Here is a 17,922-nt window from a genome sequence, read left to right on the forward strand (position 1 = left end):
CTTCCAACTCCACACTTCTATGATTCTACCACCTTTTCCTTCCAAGAAGCTCAAGGTGGTGTACATGTTAAGTGTGATGATATCACCAAAGATACAGTACATTCCAGGCAATCACAAGCAATTAGTGAGGGTGCTGCGAGCTGGTGAGGCCAGGAGGTGTTGCTTAAATAAAGTCGTAAGAACCAGACACAGAGGCTTTGAGGGCCACATTCGGATTGCAAGGTAACCCAATATTTATTTTGGGGTGCAAGGGCAAAGACACTTTAATTATTTCTTCAGGCTACTTGTGCCCTGCTGTGTCAAATAAGGAACCAGAATTTAGGAACCAAGTTCTGGTTCCTTAGAACACAATGAGAGCCTGCTGGATCAGGCCAATGGCCCATCTAGCCCAGCATCCTGTTCTTACAGTGGCCAAACAGATGCCTCGAAGGGAAGCCTGCAAGCAGGAGTTGAGCACAAGACCAATTCTCCTCTCCTGTGGTTTCCAGCAATCACAGAAGCATTTCTGCCTCCAACCACAGAGCCACCAAGGCGTTGTTGTTTAGTCGATTAGTCGTGTCTGGCTCTTTGTGACCCCATGGACCAGAGCACGCCAGGCACTCCTGTCTTCCACTGCCTCCCGCAGTTTGGTCAGACTCATGTTCGTAGCTTCAAGAACACTGTCCAGCCATCTCGTCCTCTGTCGTCCCCTTCTCCTTGTGCCCTCCATCTTTCCCAACATCAGGGTCTTTCCCAGGAAGTAGCTATCAATAGCCGCCTCCATCATTTTGCCCTTCTTTTAAAGCCTTCTCTGTTTGTGCCCATCACAGCCTTCCCTGGGAGGGAGTTCCAATAGTTTAACTATGTGCTGCGTGACTCTGCCCTGCATTTTTCAACATTCAATTTCATGGACGTCCACAAGTTCTAGTGTTGTATAAGGAGAGAGAGAGAAGCTTTTCGCTATCCACTTTCTCCATGCCAAGCATAAATTTTATAAACTTCAATCTTGTGGCGCAATGGGTCAGTGCACCTGACCGTTAACCAGAAAAGTCGGTGGTTCAAGCATTGCAGGGGGTTGGGTTGGATGAGATGACCCTTGGGATCCCTTCCAACTCTACAATTCTATGATTCTACGCCACCTCCTGCTCACCTTTTCACTAAACTAAAAAGTTCCAAAGAAAGCAACCTTTCCTTACAGGAGTAGCTCCATCTCCTTTGTTATTTTAATTCCCGTTTTTCTGGGAGCCACCTTCAGCTGCGCGTTATTTTTGATGGCTGTTTTTTGATGGCTGATTCTGTTTCATTGACGTTAATATTTTGCTCGGGATTAGGGTGTTTATTATTGTGTGGTGCTGGGATTTGTTAACCCGCGTGATTTTCTTTTGGAAATTAGGTTTTTCTGTGTGTGTCCCCCCCCCAAAATAAACTAAGACTTCTTTCCTGGAGCACCTCGGAGCTTTCAGAAAAATGCTTTCCAATTATTTCAGCTTGGATCAGGGTGATCTATTTATTTTATTTTTGTCAAATACTGCAGGGGTGATGATTGCTTAACTGAGCCTTTGGACTGAAGAGCACACAGCCACTCTTCAAACACAGGGGCACATGATGAGCAGCAGTGACGGAAGAAGCAGGCCAAATGTGCCCACCCTGTTTATGTACGAGAGCCCCGATGCCTGCCAACCCAATGGTTTGTAATGGACCATTTCCCAGAATTTTCGATGCAAAAAGGGTTCCCTCCCCCCTCCTCTCCCTTGTTCCTTCCGCCCACCTGCTTGATTTAGGTTCGTTACCCTCTTGTTTATGCTAATAAGAATATTTGGATCATGCAAACGGGTTCATCGATTAAAAGCATTCTTCCGCCAGGGACAGTATTCTTCCGCCAGGGACAAAAGCCTGGGTTAACAGGAATGCTGTCATACACTCCTCCTGGTAATTAATAGTGAAGGAGACAGGCACACCTCAGCAGGGGAGGCATTATACAAATGGGGAGCCATCACTGAAAAGGCCCTGTCACAGGTCAGTGCCAACTGGGCAGCCCCGGATGGCAGCAAGGCCTCACCTGCCGATCGTAGAGTTCAAGATGGAAGGGGCTGACAATCATCAGGTTGTTGAAGGCCTAGGAGCCCTTCTGCAGGGGGAGAGTTGAAATCCTGATGTGTTTAATAATTTTCATAGTTATGCTCTGCTGTCTCCTGTTTGTTTCTCTCACACACACAACAGATAGCCAAGCACATTGGGATGTAAGAAGCAGCCTTTTTTTTGGAGTCAGACCATTGCTCCATGTAGCTCAGTCTTGTCTACTGGCAGCATCTATCCAGCGTTTCAGTAAGGGATTTATCCCAGCCTTACCTGGAGGATGGAACCCAGGACCTTCTGCATGCAAAGCAGGTGGCCTGCCCACTGGGCTACAGCCCTTCATGTGCACTGAGCACAAATGCTCACTCTTTTAAGCAGGAAGCCCCCCCCCCAGTAGAAGAGGAACTAGTTTTGAAAAATTGCTTGTTTTGCAAATGTACACAAGTTGCCCAAGATGAAAGAGCACAGAAGCAAGCACACAGGCTGTGCCAGTTTGAGAGCCGTGTATTATTCCCCAAGCCTGCCTGAGTCTTGGGGCCTAATGTGGACCGTGAACCACTCCTGCAAAAACCCAGAGGTTCCCTTTATCCTGAAAATCCGAAAAGGAAAGCCACATCCATTGCAATGGGAAATCTCTGGACTTGAATAGGAGAAAAGTCTAGGGCAGCAGTAGTTGGAGGAAAACGCTGCAAGAATGAGGGGGGGGATTAAGGGAGGCACCCGGGATTCACAACCCATCTTAAACTGAGGTGTGGGTGGGCCCTTAGCCAGCTTCGCAAACAGCAAATTACTTAAACCTGTGGTTCCCAAAGGGTTTGGTCATAGCTGTCAACCCTCCCTTTTTTTTGCGGGAAACTCCCTTATTCCAAGCCACAGCTGTCAGCCTTCCCTTTTTTTGCACCGTTTCCTGCTGCTATCCTGGATTGTTAGATAGATATACCGTAGAATGTCCCCGGGACAGGTGAGGCTGCTGCTGATCCCTTATTTTCAAATCCGAAAGATGATAGCTATGGAAATGCATAGATATCTTCTCAAAATGAGCAAGAGCATCAAGTTAAACTGCAAGCTCACACCTCTCACTGAGTCTGTATACATACTTAAGGTACACCTGTAAGAGGCTTGTTTATAATATTTTGGGAATGATTCTTACGTAGCTGCATTGTTTCATACTTTCTGGCTGCCCCACAATCCTATTATTAAGGTCGTTTTTGTTCTATGTTATAAATCAAGCACAACTAGTTGTTGTTTCTTTCCCCCCCAACGTATTTCTTATCAATATAAAATTCACTGTGGCACAAGCTAATTCTTATTCTGAAAGTGTGTCCCAGAGGGGGGAATGGCTTAAGAATCACTGGCTTAAACCATTCCTCCATAAAACCTTTCTTTGCAACTCCAAGCAAAACTACGGTTGCACATTCCATGTGAGGTCAAAGGGAAAGATGCCAAAGATTTGGATTTTGGTTGTCGTCTACTTTTCGATGGGGAGGGAGTTGTTTTCTTCACAGGTTTCCCCTACAGACCAGGTCTGCTGAGTTTCTTAAGGGACCTCTTTACATGTCCTGGACTCCCAGCTTCCTTTTCTGCTGACACTGCCCCCCCCTTTGCCTACTTCCCATCTGCCCCTATTAGTCAACCTGACATGTTGGAGGTTAATGTCCAGCGATAAGATTAGAGCCAAACTCTGTCCTTCACCTCCCAGCCATTAAACCCTGGCCAGCCTCATGTGAGCTGACAAGACCTTTTGGGAAGCTGACAAGAGGAGAGGGAGAGGGGGGGGCGTTTCTGGTGCGAGGCTTGCCACATTCTTTTGCAAGCACCTCTGCCTTTTGCAGCAGCTCGGTCTCCAAATGTGGGCAGCCAATGGTCAGATCCGCAGCATGCATTTTAAACATTCTTACGCTCTGGCTTCTCTTCAGGAGAAACTCTGGGAACTGTAGCGTTGTGAGGGGGTCTCCTAATAACTGTGTGCACTTTGCAACCTACAGTTCCCAGGATTCTTTGGAGGGAAGACGTGACTGTTTAAATCAGGCATCCCCAAACTGCGGCCCTCCAGATGTTTTGGCCTACAACTCCCATGATCTCTAGCTAAGAGGACCACTGGTCAGGGATGATGGGAATTGTAGTTCAAAACATTTGGAGGGCCGAAGTTTGGGGGTGCCTGGTTTAAATACTCCTTGAATACTCCTTTAAATGTTCGGTGCAGATGGGGCCTGGGTAGTTTTTCTCCTTCTTGTGTAATACTAGAATCATCCAATTGAGCTGAAACTCAGAATCATCCAATTGAGCTGAAAGTTCGAAGATTAAGGAGTGGACAGACAAAATGAAGCACATAGTTAAAACTCTTGTGATTCCCTGACTGTACAAGGGGGTTAGAAAAATTCATGGATGTTTATGGCTATTAGTAATGTTTCTGAATACCAGTTGTTCAGCTTTTGGCGTGATCCACTGCAGCTGGGCTCTTCCTCTGTTCTTATTATCCCTACACAACAGCCTTGTAAGGTAGGCCAGGATCATGAAAAAGGAGGAAGCCAAAACTGCACATGTTACTCTAGATGTGAGTGCACCAAAGGTTTATATGAGGGCGCTTGCCTCAAGCCAGGCATTCTGCATTAACACTGATATGACCACGATTCCCTTGCCCACACTGAATGTTATCAATGAAGTGAGCGTGGGCCTCTGTGTGTACTTAACCCTTAGACCCCGAAGCTGTTGACATGGGAATTGCCTTAGTTAGCAGTTGCAGAAATTGCACATTGCACTTCCAAGAGGGATTGATGTGGTGGCAGGTTGAAGGGGAGGAGGAGGGACAGGATGGGACACAAGCGCCAATCAACAGGGAGAATAGATCGGGTGAAACTGGCCGGTCTTTGGGTGCCCTATATAAGAGCCTACAACCTCAAACTAACAAACACTTCTATGTTGACTGGCTCCTTGTAATTGACTTACTTTTGGGTAAGAATGAATTGATTTATTTTATTTAAGAAGAAAGGGTTTGGGGTGGGGGTGGAGCAATGGAATTGTCACTTTACCCCCTGGCAGAAATCCTGAAACTTCACCAGCTATGTGACACAGGCAGAAATCCAACTGGTGGAGCGTCTGTTAATAGAGCTTGACTTTTTAATGGATTACGGCAGAATTCAAGTGTAACTGGACACGCTCCCCTTGAATCCAGAAGCCCTGCTCTTGAAACCTTGGTGTGTGGGGATACTCGTTCTTTCAGTGGGCGGGTAAAAAAACCCACTCTCTCTTCAAAAAGGAAGCTGGTGACAAATGTGATGCAGAGGGGTTGTCCCCGACAATAGTTGTTTGGCTACTACCGGTAGGCTGCAACAAAGGGTTGCTCTGATTTGGGATAAACGATTCCGTTCCTCTCTCAACAGTCAGTTGGCATTCTCAGTCCTCAGCTGCTGCTACTGGTGTTTCCTGTAGGCTCCCCCCTCCCAATGTTTTACGTATTTCTGCAAACCTTGGGGGCTCCCCCAGCCTGCTGATATTAGCCCCAGTGCGAGGGCTGCCATAGGTCCGGAATTTCCTGGACATAGACGGGATTTGGCAATCAGAAACAGTGTCCGGGCGAAAAATGCTTAAATGTCCAGGAAAAATCCAGACGTATGGCAACCCATGTCGGAAATGTAGATTTTGGCGAATTTCCTTTTTTTAAAAAAGCTCAAAAACCCTCTACACTAGTCCCAACTTGGCTGCGTAAGCACCTGAACTAAGGGAAGTGAAATTACTATTGTTCGTTATTCAACACCACCAATGTACATTTTAATTTTTCATTTAGAAAGCTCTTGTGCCACCTTTCTGAGTTTGGGATTTCTCAGTTTACTTTTATTATGTCTGGGTGGTAGACATAGATGGGCACAGCTCTCTTCTCCCTTTGTTCCCCCCCTCCTTTTCTACCACCTTTAGCTGTTCAGCCTCCTCTCTAACACAGGCATTGCAGCCTTCAAGAATGGCTGCTCTCTATTGACCAAAAAGGAGGGATACAAAAGTTTCTAGTCCTCATGGGAAAAAAAATGGTTTTTTTTTAAAAAAAGCATGCCATGTGGTTGGGCAAGAAAAGTGAAGTGTTTTGGGGGGGAGGGGGGAATTGTTCACAAAGTTCACATATTTACTATATTCTTTGTTTTTAAAACAGTAAAGTATTCAACAAGCAAGCAAACAAAAAAACCTGCCTCACGAGAAACCTGAGATTTCACTTGGCCAACTAAGTCTATACCAGAGTTTCCCAAATTTGGGTCTCCAGCTGCTTTTGGACTACAACTCCTATCATCCCTAGCTAGCAGGAGCAGTGGTCAGGGATGATGGGAATTGTAGTCCAAAAACAGCTGGAGACCCAAGTTTGGAAAACCCTGCACTATACCTTTAAAGCAATGCTATCAAACTATTGGATATGGTGGGCCATCATCCCCCCCCCCAGCCTCATTGTGCCAGGGACTGGCACCATATTTGGTCTCTGAAGCTTCCCACCCAACCTGAGCTGTGGGAGGGTCTCTGTGGCCTTTGAGCTAATAGCTTGTGGACCGCCAATGGTTTGTGGGCCATCCCTTTGAGTACTACTGCTTTCCAGCACCCTTTTTCCTCCCAGAGAATTCTGGGTACTGTAGTTGACCCCGCACAGAGCTTCAGTTCCCAGTAACCTGTGTACACACAATGCCCTCAAAGCACATATTCTCTTTCAAGGAATTCTGGGCTCCAGACTTCACCCCTCACGGAATTCCCAGCAATTCCCTTAACAAACTACAGTGCCCAGAATTCTTTGAGGTGGGGAAATGTGCTTTGAATGCGCATTAAAGGTATAGTGCATACGAATCAAGCCGTAGAGTGCGCGGGCTTGGTCTTGCTTCCTCTCCTCTTTTCTCACAACCTCTCCCTGTCCTCCCTTTCCCCCCAGAAAGGAGTACTCCAAGCGTGCCAAAATGAAGGTGTTTGCTCTTGCGATCCTGTTGGTCAGCGTCTGCTGCATGGAAGGTATTGTGGGGCAAGGGAGCTGGCAGCGTTCTTCATTGCAAACCGTGAGGGAATCAAAAAGTGCTTCCAGGTGGAACTTAATTTGCAAATGGGTCATTGGCAACCGTTGAGGGTGGGTGTTTTCTACTTACTCAATTTTCTCCAGTATTGTTCCATCTGGACTGAACTTCAAACGACACAGTGTGGACACAAGGGAGGGGATACTGCATGCGTGAGGAGCAGAGCTGAAGCTCTCTAGGTAGAGCATTTGCCTTGCATGCAGAAGGTTCCTGGTTCAATCCCCAAGGGCATCTCCGAGAGCCCAGGGAGTGGTGGTGGGACGACAATGAGTTCTGAGAGGTGGCGAGAGGGATAAGACTGGGAAGAGGAGGTGCTGGAAACTGAAGGAGTAACAAGGCTTAGTGAGCTGGGAGAGTCTGTGGCAGACAGAAGTCCAGAATCAGAGGCAGAAGCAGGAGAGTTGGAGGCCAAGAGGCAGAGATGAGTCAGGCTGCTGAAGAGTCATGGGTGACTCCCCGTCTTGCTGTGACAAGCTCTGGTCTCCTAGAACCAGTAGAGACATGAAGCGGAAGGAGCAAAGACAGACTGCATGCTGGCTTAGTCTCCGATTGCTTGGAGAGGAGGAGACCTAGACAATTGTGGGGAGGCAGGGACGTTTACTTTCAGCAACTGATTTATGGGGGCGAACCACCAGGAGGTGGGTTCCTATGTTCATTAGGCCTGTTACTCAGCCATGTCTTTGCAGATCCTGTTCTTGCTAATAAAGCTTTAACTCCAACATGCACTGTGTGATTTACTGCTGGCTTGCTCCTGCCATTCAGGTAGGGCTGGGAGGAACCCCTGGAGCGTCACTGGCAGTCAGTGAAGAGGATACTGAGCTAGTTGGTCTGATTCAGTATGAGGCAGCTCCCTATGAACTAAGAGGGTGTACTGGTTAATGGCTTTTTTGCTTTGTACTGTTGGGTGACCCCCTATTTACAAGTCTCCCCGTGTCCTTGCAGGGACTGTGGTCAGACGGGAAGCGGAGCAGGCTCCAGCCCCGTCTTCTGAGATCGTGCAGCAAATGCAGAGCTACATTGCTAGCTTAAAGGAACTCGTGCCACAAGAGAAGATAGAAGAATTCAAGGCCCAGACAATGTAAGAGCTCCTTCCCCCACCCACATTTTTTAAAAATGTATTTTTATTAAAAGTCGAACAATTCAGAAAGACAGACGGAATGAAAGGCGATTGAGCATGGTCAGGTAAGGAGATGAAGCATTTAAAATAAAACTTGTACAAAAAAAATTCAAGGTAAAAACAGTGGATCAAAAACTCATATAAATGAAACAGCACCAGATCCAATCACTTTTCAACTGAAATGGGGTGAGGACCCTTTTTATACATCCCTAAAAAAAAAAAAATCTGGATCAGGTAACCTGAAATACAGCCTTCTTCTCCATTGCCCAATAAAGGCACCAGCCCTTGGCCTGATCCACTTACTGATTATTTTAATAATCCATTCCTTCATTCTGACAGGGCTTACGTGCAGCAGGCACAACAGCATGTGACTCCTGCCGTTGAACAATTCAGGGAGCACGCTACCCAGTTCTTCTCCAGCCTTTTGAGTACCTTCCAGCAAAAGACCAAGTAAAGAGTGGAAGCTGCGTTCAGAGAGGCCATCATCTGCTGAAAAGGAAATTAGGGAAAATCTAGCACCTTCTTGTAATCCAAAGACTGGCTGGATCTCGCTGTGGTTGTAATAAAGGCACCTTATTCTCTAAGTGTGTGCATGTGTGCATGTGTCTGGGTTTTGATACAGGCAGAGCAGAGCTCAGGACTATGTGACATCCAAATTCTGCAGCCTCAGTGCAAGATATAGCATGCCCCACTCCACTTAAAATGGTGAGCAATTGGGTGGGTGCCAAACGGGGACCCCGCAGCCCCCTCCATGTTCATCTGTTTCTTGTTTTCCATGCGCAATTCCCTGCCCCCCTGGTACGTCATCCCAGTTTGCTGTTCCTCAAGCTGTTGTAATAAACTTCAACTATTTAAACAACAACACTTGATTAAAAGCTGCACCATACATTTAAAGTACATTTAACACACATTCCGAGGTAGACTGGCACTGCACACTGAGGTTCTATTCTGAACGATGCTACAAGAAGAGGCCCCACCCCCACCAAACAGAGGGAAGGGCTCCTTCCTCCAGCTTCCTCTTTCCCGCAGTGCTTAGCCAGATGCCTCTAGAAAGCCTGCAAGCAGGACTTGAAGACAACTGCCCTCTGCTGATATTGTTCACTAAGGTAGCGTTTGCTCTGATCCAGCTCTCCATTTGTTTAATATAAAGCACACTCTATTTAAAATGGAAGCACCCAGTGTGGTTTACAAACACGGGATTAAGCAACATCTTTAAAATACACTGCTGGGAGGGATAGCTCAGTTAGTGGAGCATAAAACTCTTAATCTCATAGTCACTAGGCTTGCTGTATTTCAGAAAGTGAAAATATGGTCACAAAAGTGAGGGGTGTGTTGTGTCAAAGTTGTTAAGCTTTTTTTATCCCCCCCAAAAAAAAACAGCAAAGAAACTCTGCTTACAACATGGATTGCCATACGTCCAGGTTTTCACGAACATTTACAACAGACATTGAAAATTCCGCCAGGACGCTGTTTTGGGAAGCCAAATCCCGGCGATGTCTGGGATTTTTCGGACGTATGGCAGCCCTAAGAGACATGAGTTTGAGCCCCACATTGGGCAAAAGATTCCTGCATTGCAGGGGGTTGGACTAATGACATTGTCCTTCCAACTCTATAATTCTCTATGTATATTCCTGTACAGTAGAGGTTTTCAACCTTTTTGAGTCCACGACTCCCTTGACCAATTACATTATTTCTGCGGCACCCCTGTGGGGCTGGCAGCCTCTCACTTTTTTCCAAACACCCTCCCTTGTGGAGTGTTCCCTCAGCCTCCTCTCCTCTCCCCTCTCCTTGGGAGTCCTCTGGGCAGCTAGCTGTTGCTGCCCTCCCCAGTCTCTGCTCCTCACTGTCCATTCCCAACAACAAGGGCTGGAGGACTGGCTGGCTGGGCTCCCTCGCCTGCTTGCTTGCTTGCATACTCCAAGGCTGCCTCAGCTTCTGGCAACCAGCACCCCCTGGCCAGCCCCAGAGGCACCATTCGCCTGAGGAGCTTGTAGCCAGAGCTGCTGCAACAAACAGCTGTGCAAGCCTTTGGGAGGCAGAGACGCAAGAAGGAATCTCGGGAGGGAGGGAAGGAAAGAGGGCCCGGGGCCAGTGTTGCCCGCGGTACACCTGACCATCATCTAAGGCACTGCAGGGTGCCATGGCACCCTGGTTGAAAACCACTGCTATACAGTACAGTATACGTAAAAATGTAAGGCTGTCATCACGCTGCAGTTCTTGTGGCTGCCAATTGCAGCTTGATGAATAGCAGGCAGGCAAGCGGGGAGGTGGCAAGCAACCCAGGTGAACTATTTAACAGAGGGAGGGGGGTCAATGGGTTAAAAATAAAATAAAATGAATATTACTTGTTAGCTATAGGTCACAGTAATCACTGCAAGAAAAATGTCAAAGCAAACACACAGAAAAGACAAATGTGTGCCTAATGGTACTATACAACTATCAAAGGGAGGCAATCATCTTGTAAACAGAGCTGATGCCACTGGCTCTGCTGTGACAGGCCAGCTCCATCAGGCCCCCCCTCCCCTCAACTGTCACTCGGGGGCAGCCAGTCCATTAGGTTGCCTCTGGGAGAATAAGAAACACCCACCTGCTCTGCTGGAAGCCCAGCTCCATCAGGCATCGATCTTCCTGCCCTTGAATTGTGCCAACTGGAAACAATTGTTCAGAAATTGGTGCCTGAGTTTTGATTTTGATTTTCCTCTTCCCTTCTTGCCCCTTGTGTGTCGTGGGCTGTGGTTTTTTTTACAAGGTTAAGCCTGTAGGCAGGGACTGTCTTGTTTTGACTGTATGCAAGCTGCTCTGGGAGCCTTTTTGGCTGAGGAACAGAGTAAGGTAAAGGTAATGGGACCCCTGACCATTCGGGCCAGTCTTGACCGACTCTGGGGTTGCGACGCTCATCTTGCGTTATTGGACGAGGGAGCCAGCGTACTGCTTCCAGGTCATGTGGCCAGCATGACAAAGTCGCTTCTGGCAAACCAGAGCAGCGCACGGAAACGCCGTTTACCTTCCCGCCGGAGTGGTACCTATTTATCTACTTGCACTTTGACGTGCTTTGGAACTGCTAGGTTGGCAGGAGCTGGGACCGTGCAACGGGAGCTCACCCCGTCGCAGGGATTCGAACCACCGACCTTCTGATCAGCAAGCAGGTTAATATCAGTGTACTGGAAGAAGCAAAGATCATCAGTGTTGAAGCAATGATTCTTCAACATCAACTTCGTTGGTCTGGTCACGTTGTGCGAATGCCTGATTATCGTCTTCCAAAGCAACTATTCTATTCAGAACTTAAAAATGGAAAGCGTAATGCTGGTGCTCAACAAAAGAGGTTTAAAGACTGGTTCAAGGCAAATCTAAAAAAAATGTAGTATAAACACTGACAAATGGGAAACACTGGCCTGCGAGCGTTCCAGTTGGAGAACAGCCTTTACCAAAGGTGTCATGGGCTTTGAAGAAACTCGATCTCAGGACGTAAGGGGGAAACATGCTAAGAGGAAGGCACGCTTGGCAAATCCACACCGTGATCAACTCCCACCTGGAAACCAATGTCCCCACTTACGGACTAATTGTTAAAACCGTGTTTATGAAAGACAATCGGCTACGAGTGATAAAAGAAGAAGAAGAAGAAGAAGAAGAAGAAGAAGAAGAAGAAGAAGAAGAAGAAGAAGAAGAAGAAGAAGAAGAAGAAGAAGAAGAAGAAGAAGAAGAAGAAGAAGAAGAAGAAGAAGAAGAAGAAGAAGAAGAAGAAGAAGAAGAAGAAGAAGAAGAAGAAGAAGAAGAAGAAGAAGAAGAAGAAGAAGAAGAAGACACTCTATTTCCGCCCTCAACAATCATGTTGGAGAAAGCGTCACGTAACCCATTTCCGCCCAATTGCTCATGTGCTGGGCAGTGATGACAACAACGGCCGACGTTTCCTCGCCTTGCCGAACGGGAAGCCACTTCCGGTTAACGTACCTCAACAAAGATGGCGGACGAGGCTACTCGCCGGGTAGTGGCCGAGCTGCCTCTGCTGAAGACGAACGCGGGTCCGCGGGACAAGGAGCTGTGGATTCAGCGGCTGAAGGAGGAATACCAAGCGCTCATTAAGGTACGTGCTCCTTCCCGGTGAGGAGTGGGAGCTATGTGCCGGGAGGCTGACGTGGCTGCGCTGGCGACTTCGCTGCACTATGGTGGCTTCAGAGGGTCAAGTATAGTCAGGCGTTTTCGTGGTGCTGCAATAGGAGAAACTTGCGGGGCCTGAGGCTGCAGGGCTGTTGCCACTTCCCTAGGAGTGAGCCTCATCGAAATCAGTGGGACTTGCTTCTGAGGAGACCAGCCTCCACCCACTCCGACGCCTTCCAGTTGTTTCGGACTACGGCTCCCACCGTCCAAGGCCTTTGGCAATGTTTCCTGGGGCTGATGGGAGTTGTAGTGCGAAACGTCCTGGACAGATGGTTGTATTGTGATTCAGGAGGGTTTGTGCCAAGGAAAGCTGCCAGCCTAAGTGCCATGACCCCACGCTGCTCTGTGCGGATGGCACTCCTGAGTAAACACACCTAGGACTTGTGTCTGAGTTCACCTTTATTTCTCTCTCTCCCCCCATGCCCCAATTGTTTTCTGGAAGCTTACTGAGATGAGGGGGACACTATATTTTTAACTGTAACTACTTTGGTAACTTTTAAACAGTTTTACTTTTTTAAAAAAGTGGGTGTGTTTGCTGCCCTGGGCTCCTCTGAGAGGAAGGGTAGGATTTAAATTTAATAAATAAATAAATCCACCCTCCTAAAGAACCCTGAGAACTGCTGCTTACCGCTCACAGAGCTATGATTCGCAGCACCCTTAACAAGCTACAGTTCCCAGGAATATCTATGTGTGTGGGGGGGAAGGGGTTATTTAATTCAAATATACGACTGCAGGAATAATCCGTAACCTGCCTCTGTCTGATTTTCAAAAAATGTTCATTACAGACATCATGCTATAGAGGTTACCTTGTTGAATGTTGTGTTTTGTTTTATGGATTCTTTCTGTAGTATGTGGAAAACAACAAGAACGCTGATAACGATTGGTTCAGGCTAGAGTCCAACAAAGAAGGCACAAGGTGAGTACAAGGGAGACCCCAAAACTTTGTGGAGAATCCTGGGAACTGTAGTTTGTTTTGGGTGCTGGGAAGTATAGCTCTGTGAGGTATGCACCCTAAACAAACTACAGTTCCCAGGATTCTTTATGACTGTTAAAGTGGCACAATAGTGCTTTACGTATATTGTGAATATATTCTACAGCACTTGGAGACTGTTGAAGACACACATTTTTACCCTGGCTTTTGGCATTTGGGATGTATATTTTTATTTCTGTAAGTTGTTTAAACTGTTTTTAACACTGTTTTAATTGCCGTAACCCACCCTGGGACCTTGAGGTGAAGGGTGGGATGATAGTAGGAATAATAGTAATATTAATATTGATAGTTACAGGTAGGAATCCGTGTTGGTCTGAGTCGAAGCAAAATAAAAAAATTCCTTCAGTAGCACCTTAAAGACCAACTAAGTTTTTATTTTGGTATGAGCTTAAGTGTGCATGCACACAAAAGCTCATACCAAAATAAAAACTTAGTTGGTCTTTAAGGTGCTACTGAAGGAATTTTTTTATTAATATTGATGATTATGTGGGTGTGACTTTAATGCGACAGGAGATGTAACTTTGTCTTATCTCTTTTTCTTTCCTTGCCAGGTGGTTTGGGAAATGCTGGTACATTCACAACCTCCTGAAATACGAGTTTGCTGTTGAGTTTGATGTGAGTCCTTGCCCCGTGCCCTCCTTTGGGCTTCCTGGCCCTCCTGCCTTTCATTCCTCACATTCTGTGTGAGAGAGAGCTGCTTCTTTTAGTTTTATATATTTTATTTCAACAATTTGTATATCATTTAATCACAGTTGCCTGTAAGCAGTGAACAAGAAACCCAATACAATATGACTGGAAATGAGTTAAAGCTATACAATCAGAGCTCAATTAAAAAGCTGGCTGGAATGAAATAGTTTTCAGAAACCGCCAGATGGTCAGCTACCTGTGGATTTTGGTGAGGGTTAATTAGGTCAGCCTATGCAGGATTTCTTAAGTATTAAGCTCCGCTTAAACCCCATTTTCAGATTCCGGTAACATATCCATCCACCGCGCCAGAAATCGCCATCCCAGAGCTGGATGGAAAAACAGCAAAAATGTACAGGTCAGATGCTCTCGTCCTCTATATTTTAGCCTCTTTGTACGGTGTGGTCTAAATCACAATTTCCCCTTGTATCTGTCCTGTTAATGTCCCATCTTAATACCTCTGTGCGTCTTCTTGCAGGGGCGGTAAAATATGTCTGACGGACCACTTCAAACCTTTGTGGGCCAGGAACGTACCTAAATTTGGGCTGGCTCATCTCATGGCCTTGGGGGTGAGTTGTAGCTGTGAGAGAGAGAGTGCACACATGTGTTTGACTGGCCTCTTGGGACATCATTTAGTAAGCCCCCAAAGGCTGCTCTTGTCAAATGAGTAAATTGCATTGGCAGCAAACCTTCCGATTGAAAAACTGTGTCCTGCAAATAAGTATCAAAGCATAAAAACAACACGGAAGTCTTCTGGTTTCTTAAAATTTAATAAATGCATTGCGTAGGTTTTTGTGGACTAGAGCCCGTGTTAGTTGCATCCCTGATACATCAGAGGTGGGGAACTTGTACTAGTTTGTAGGCCACATCTTTCATTCCCCATCAGCTGGCAGGCTAGGATCAGAAAGTCACCCAGAAAGGAATGTGGCCCTCAGGCTGAAAAATGGGTTCCCTACCTCTATTGTAGATAATACCGAGCCTAGATAGGCAATTTCATATGTTTGATGTGAACTGGGAAGCCTTGTAATTGGTAAATATTGTTTAACATGTCACATGGCCACTCTTGCCGGATGTGGGAAAGGAAGCTGCCTTGGTGGCCTCCTGATGGTCCTCTTTTTGTCTTGCAGCTGGGACCCTGGCTGGCTGTGGAGATCCCAGACTTGATATCGAAAGGCCAGATTGAGCACAAGGAGAAATGAGGCAGGTTGTGCGGCCTGCGGGCGGAAGCTAGGCCTCGGCTGTTCTCCTAGGCCTCAACCGTCAACAGCTGCAGACTCAAACATGTGCCAGTGACTTTGTTTTGTGCTTCTCTGTATAACTTCTGAACCCCGAACTTCCAACTGGTCCACAGAACATGACTCACTAATTAAAAAAGAAAAGAAAAGCAAGCCTTTACTAAGAGTTGCTGTTTTGCTTGTCTCTTGAAAAGCCACCTGAACGCACTCTTGTGGCAAATCTTATTTATTTATTGAGAAAGATTTATACAGTGGTACCTCTGGTAGGGTTGCCAGACTCAATAGAGGACAGGACTTCTGTGCCTTTAATTGCCGTGCTCTCTTTTGAGTCTGGAAACCTTAAAGAGAAACCAGCAGACCATTTGTTTAATTTCCAAGCATGGGTTGCCACATGGCTGTAATGTCTGGGAAAATCTGGACATATGGCAACCCATGTTGGAAATGTAGATTTGGGTGAATTTCCTCTGGAATTTCACTTTTTGCTCAGTATGGCAACCCTACCATAAATGTTCAGGGGGGTGGGTGGGTTGTTATATTTTTGTTGGTTTACATAGCAACAGCTGTGTCCCTCCAGAAAGCATGAATGCACCACAGAAAAACTAATAAAGTAGAATGGTGTGTGGGTTAGGGCTCAGTGATATATTGATATATTGTCCAAAATCGGTTTGAAGTGCATTATGTGATAGCAGTTTCATAATTTTTGACTTGGCAATATATCATGTATCATTAGGGAGGGGGGTGCCATGCAAAAATCACAATGTGGAGCCAGACAATGCTCTCAATTTCTGCAGCCCCCCCCCCCCCCGTTAACTGCCAGCTCAACTTTCCCCTACATCCTGCAGGGGGCAGCGAATCAGAAGAGTAGGTCCCGGCAAAAATCACAATACAGTACAGTATGGGAAAAAACAGTGAAGCCAGCCAATGCCTCTACATAGCTCCATCCTTATTTCAGACATCATGATAAATCAGAATATTGTGATGTTTCGCGTGGTGATATCTTCTTCTTTTTCTTTGGTGATCACTTGTAGCCGAGTAAGATTGTCTTCCATAAACACAGTTTTAACAATGAATCCGTAAGTGACTGTGGAGGCCAATTCTGGATCCACACATCCTTCCACAGTGGGGACATCGGTTTCCAGGCGGGAGTTGATCACGGTGTGGATTTGCCAAGCATGCCTTCCTCTTAGCACATTTCTCCCTTGCATCCTGAGTTTTGAGTGTCTTCAAAGCCCATGACACCTTTGGTAAAGGCTGTTCTCCAATTGACGTGCTCGCAGGCCAGTGTTTTCCAATTGTTGGTGTTTATACTACCTTTTTTTTATAATTTGCCTTGAGACAGTCTTTAAACCTTATGTTGACCACCAGCATTACGCTTCCCATTTTTAAGTTTGGAATAGAGTAGTTGCTTTGGAAGACGATAATCAGGCATCCGTACAATGTGACCAGTCCAATGAAGTTAACATTGAAGAATCATTGCTTCGACACTGGTGATCTCTGCTTCTTCCAGTACACTGGCATTAGTTCGCCTGTCTTCCCAAGTGATGTGTAAAAAATTTCGGAGACACCGTTGATGGAATCTTTTGAGGAGTTGGAGACGACGTTTATAAGTGGTCCATGTTTCACAAGCATACAGTAAGGTTGTTAGTACAATAGCTTTGTAAACATGTTTCCTTGCGAATGTCCCAGTCCTCAAACACTCTGCACTTCAATCAGTTGAAAGCCGCACTCGCAGAGCTCAGGCGATGCTGGATTTCGGCATCAATGTCGGCATGGTGATATATCATGATGTTGAAAACCAGATATTGGCCAGCCCTAGTATGGATGGTCCAGATGATCTACTATTGAGTGCTCTATTATTCCATCAGTGGCATGTTGCAGAATACATGAAAAACACAAGTCTGGGGGCTTCCTCTGGGTGACTGGATGAGGCCCTGTGTCAGTTGAGTTCTGTGCAAGCAACACTGCCTTTCCTCTCAGTTAATATTTGCTGAGACAGTAATGAATGGGCGGAAGGTAGCATCCAGTTAACATGTCCAGTATCCTCTCCCCTTCATCTTCTCAGTAAGCTGATATGAAGCGAGTAATTAATACAGAGGAACGTGAGTACTGAGATGAGCAGATTTTTGCAAGCTGATCTAGAAGGGTTAGTTTACCACCATCACAAGGAAACAATTCTCGTTTTCCCTGGAAAATAGGAGTAAATTGAATCAGAGGCAACCAACAGCACATAAGCATCCTCACAGGCTCGTTATGAGGTTAACGGGATATCTCACATATGGCTGGTTTGCATACAAGTGTTAATGTTTAATGTTTTTTGATTCCAGTATATGGTTCAAGGAAATATGGGTGTGTGTCCCCCCCAAGTATTCCAATTAAAAATAGCTTTTAGGGCAGGTGTCATCCCCTATACACTTTTGCTTAGGGGGGGGGGGTCAGCCGTATTTAATTCACTAGCGATTGATGTTAGAACAGTAGGGCATGCTTACTTGCGAGGAAAAATGTTTACTTCAGTGTTAAAACAAACTCAACAAACTCCTTGCCCTTCTCTGCTCAGAACAGGGCAGGGCTTACTGTCATGTAAGTGTGCATAGAATTGCAGAATGTTGCACCAGCAATGCAGTCTTGTCACATTTTAAAAAGACTAATGTAACA

General features: G+C 46.2%; 2 protein-coding genes across 2 annotated transcripts; both read left to right on the top strand.

Annotated features, from left to right (window-relative positions):
• The first annotated feature begins 4,961 nt into the window (after positions 1–4,961).
• On the top strand, positions 4,962–8,789 carry APOA2 (apolipoprotein A2). Its single transcript, XM_035099405.3, has 4 exons — positions 4,962–5,007; positions 6,953–7,029; positions 8,031–8,166; positions 8,545–8,789. Exons 2-4 carry the CDS (start codon positions 6,978–6,980, stop codon positions 8,657–8,659), a joined length of 303 nt encoding a protein of 100 aa, XP_034955296.1. The 5' UTR covers positions 4,962–5,007; positions 6,953–6,977; the 3' UTR covers positions 8,660–8,789.
• A 3,362-nt stretch (positions 8,790–12,151) lies between these two features.
• On the top strand, positions 12,152–15,423 carry UFC1 (ubiquitin-fold modifier conjugating enzyme 1). Its single transcript, XM_035098304.3, has 6 exons — positions 12,152–12,286; positions 13,209–13,276; positions 13,903–13,966; positions 14,317–14,393; positions 14,514–14,604; positions 15,163–15,423. The coding sequence occupies exons 1-6, from the start codon at positions 12,164–12,166 to the stop codon at positions 15,232–15,234; spliced, it is 495 nt and encodes a 164-aa protein (XP_034954195.1). The 5' UTR covers positions 12,152–12,163; the 3' UTR covers positions 15,235–15,423.
• Positions 15,424–17,922: the final 2,499 nt, after the last annotated feature.

The sequence above is a fragment of the Zootoca vivipara genome, chromosome 16, assembly GCF_965207765.1.
Source record: "Zootoca vivipara chromosome 16, rZooViv2.hap1.1, whole genome shotgun sequence".
Taxonomy (NCBI): domain Eukaryota; kingdom Metazoa; phylum Chordata; class Lepidosauria; order Squamata; family Lacertidae; genus Zootoca; species Zootoca vivipara.

What these genes read in the sequence shown, in the direction of transcription:
- APOA2 (XM_035099405.3), top strand. Translation starts at nt 6,978, where the DNA reads ATGAAGGTGTTTGCTCTTGCGATCCTGTTGGTCAGCGTCTGCTGCATG. An exon ending in CAGCGTCTGCTGCATGGAAG is followed by an intron (nt 7,030 to 8,030) that starts GTATTGTGGGGC and finishes GTGTCCTTGCAG; the next exon opens with GGACTGTGGTCAGACGGGAA. An exon ending in GAATTCAAGGCCCAGACAAT is followed by an intron (nt 8,167 to 8,544) that starts GTAAGAGCTCCT and finishes TCATTCTGACAG; the next exon opens with GGCTTACGTGCAGCAGGCAC.
- UFC1 (XM_035098304.3), top strand. Translation starts at nt 12,164, where the DNA reads ATGGCGGACGAGGCTACTCGCCGGGTAGTGGCCGAGCTGCCTCTGCTG. An exon ending in TCCAACAAAGAAGGCACAAG is followed by an intron (nt 13,277 to 13,902) that starts GTGAGTACAAGG and finishes TTTCCTTGCCAG; the next exon opens with GTGGTTTGGGAAATGCTGGT. An exon ending in CTCATCTCATGGCCTTGGGG is followed by an intron (nt 14,605 to 15,162) that starts GTGAGTTGTAGC and finishes TTTGTCTTGCAG; the next exon opens with CTGGGACCCTGGCTGGCTGT.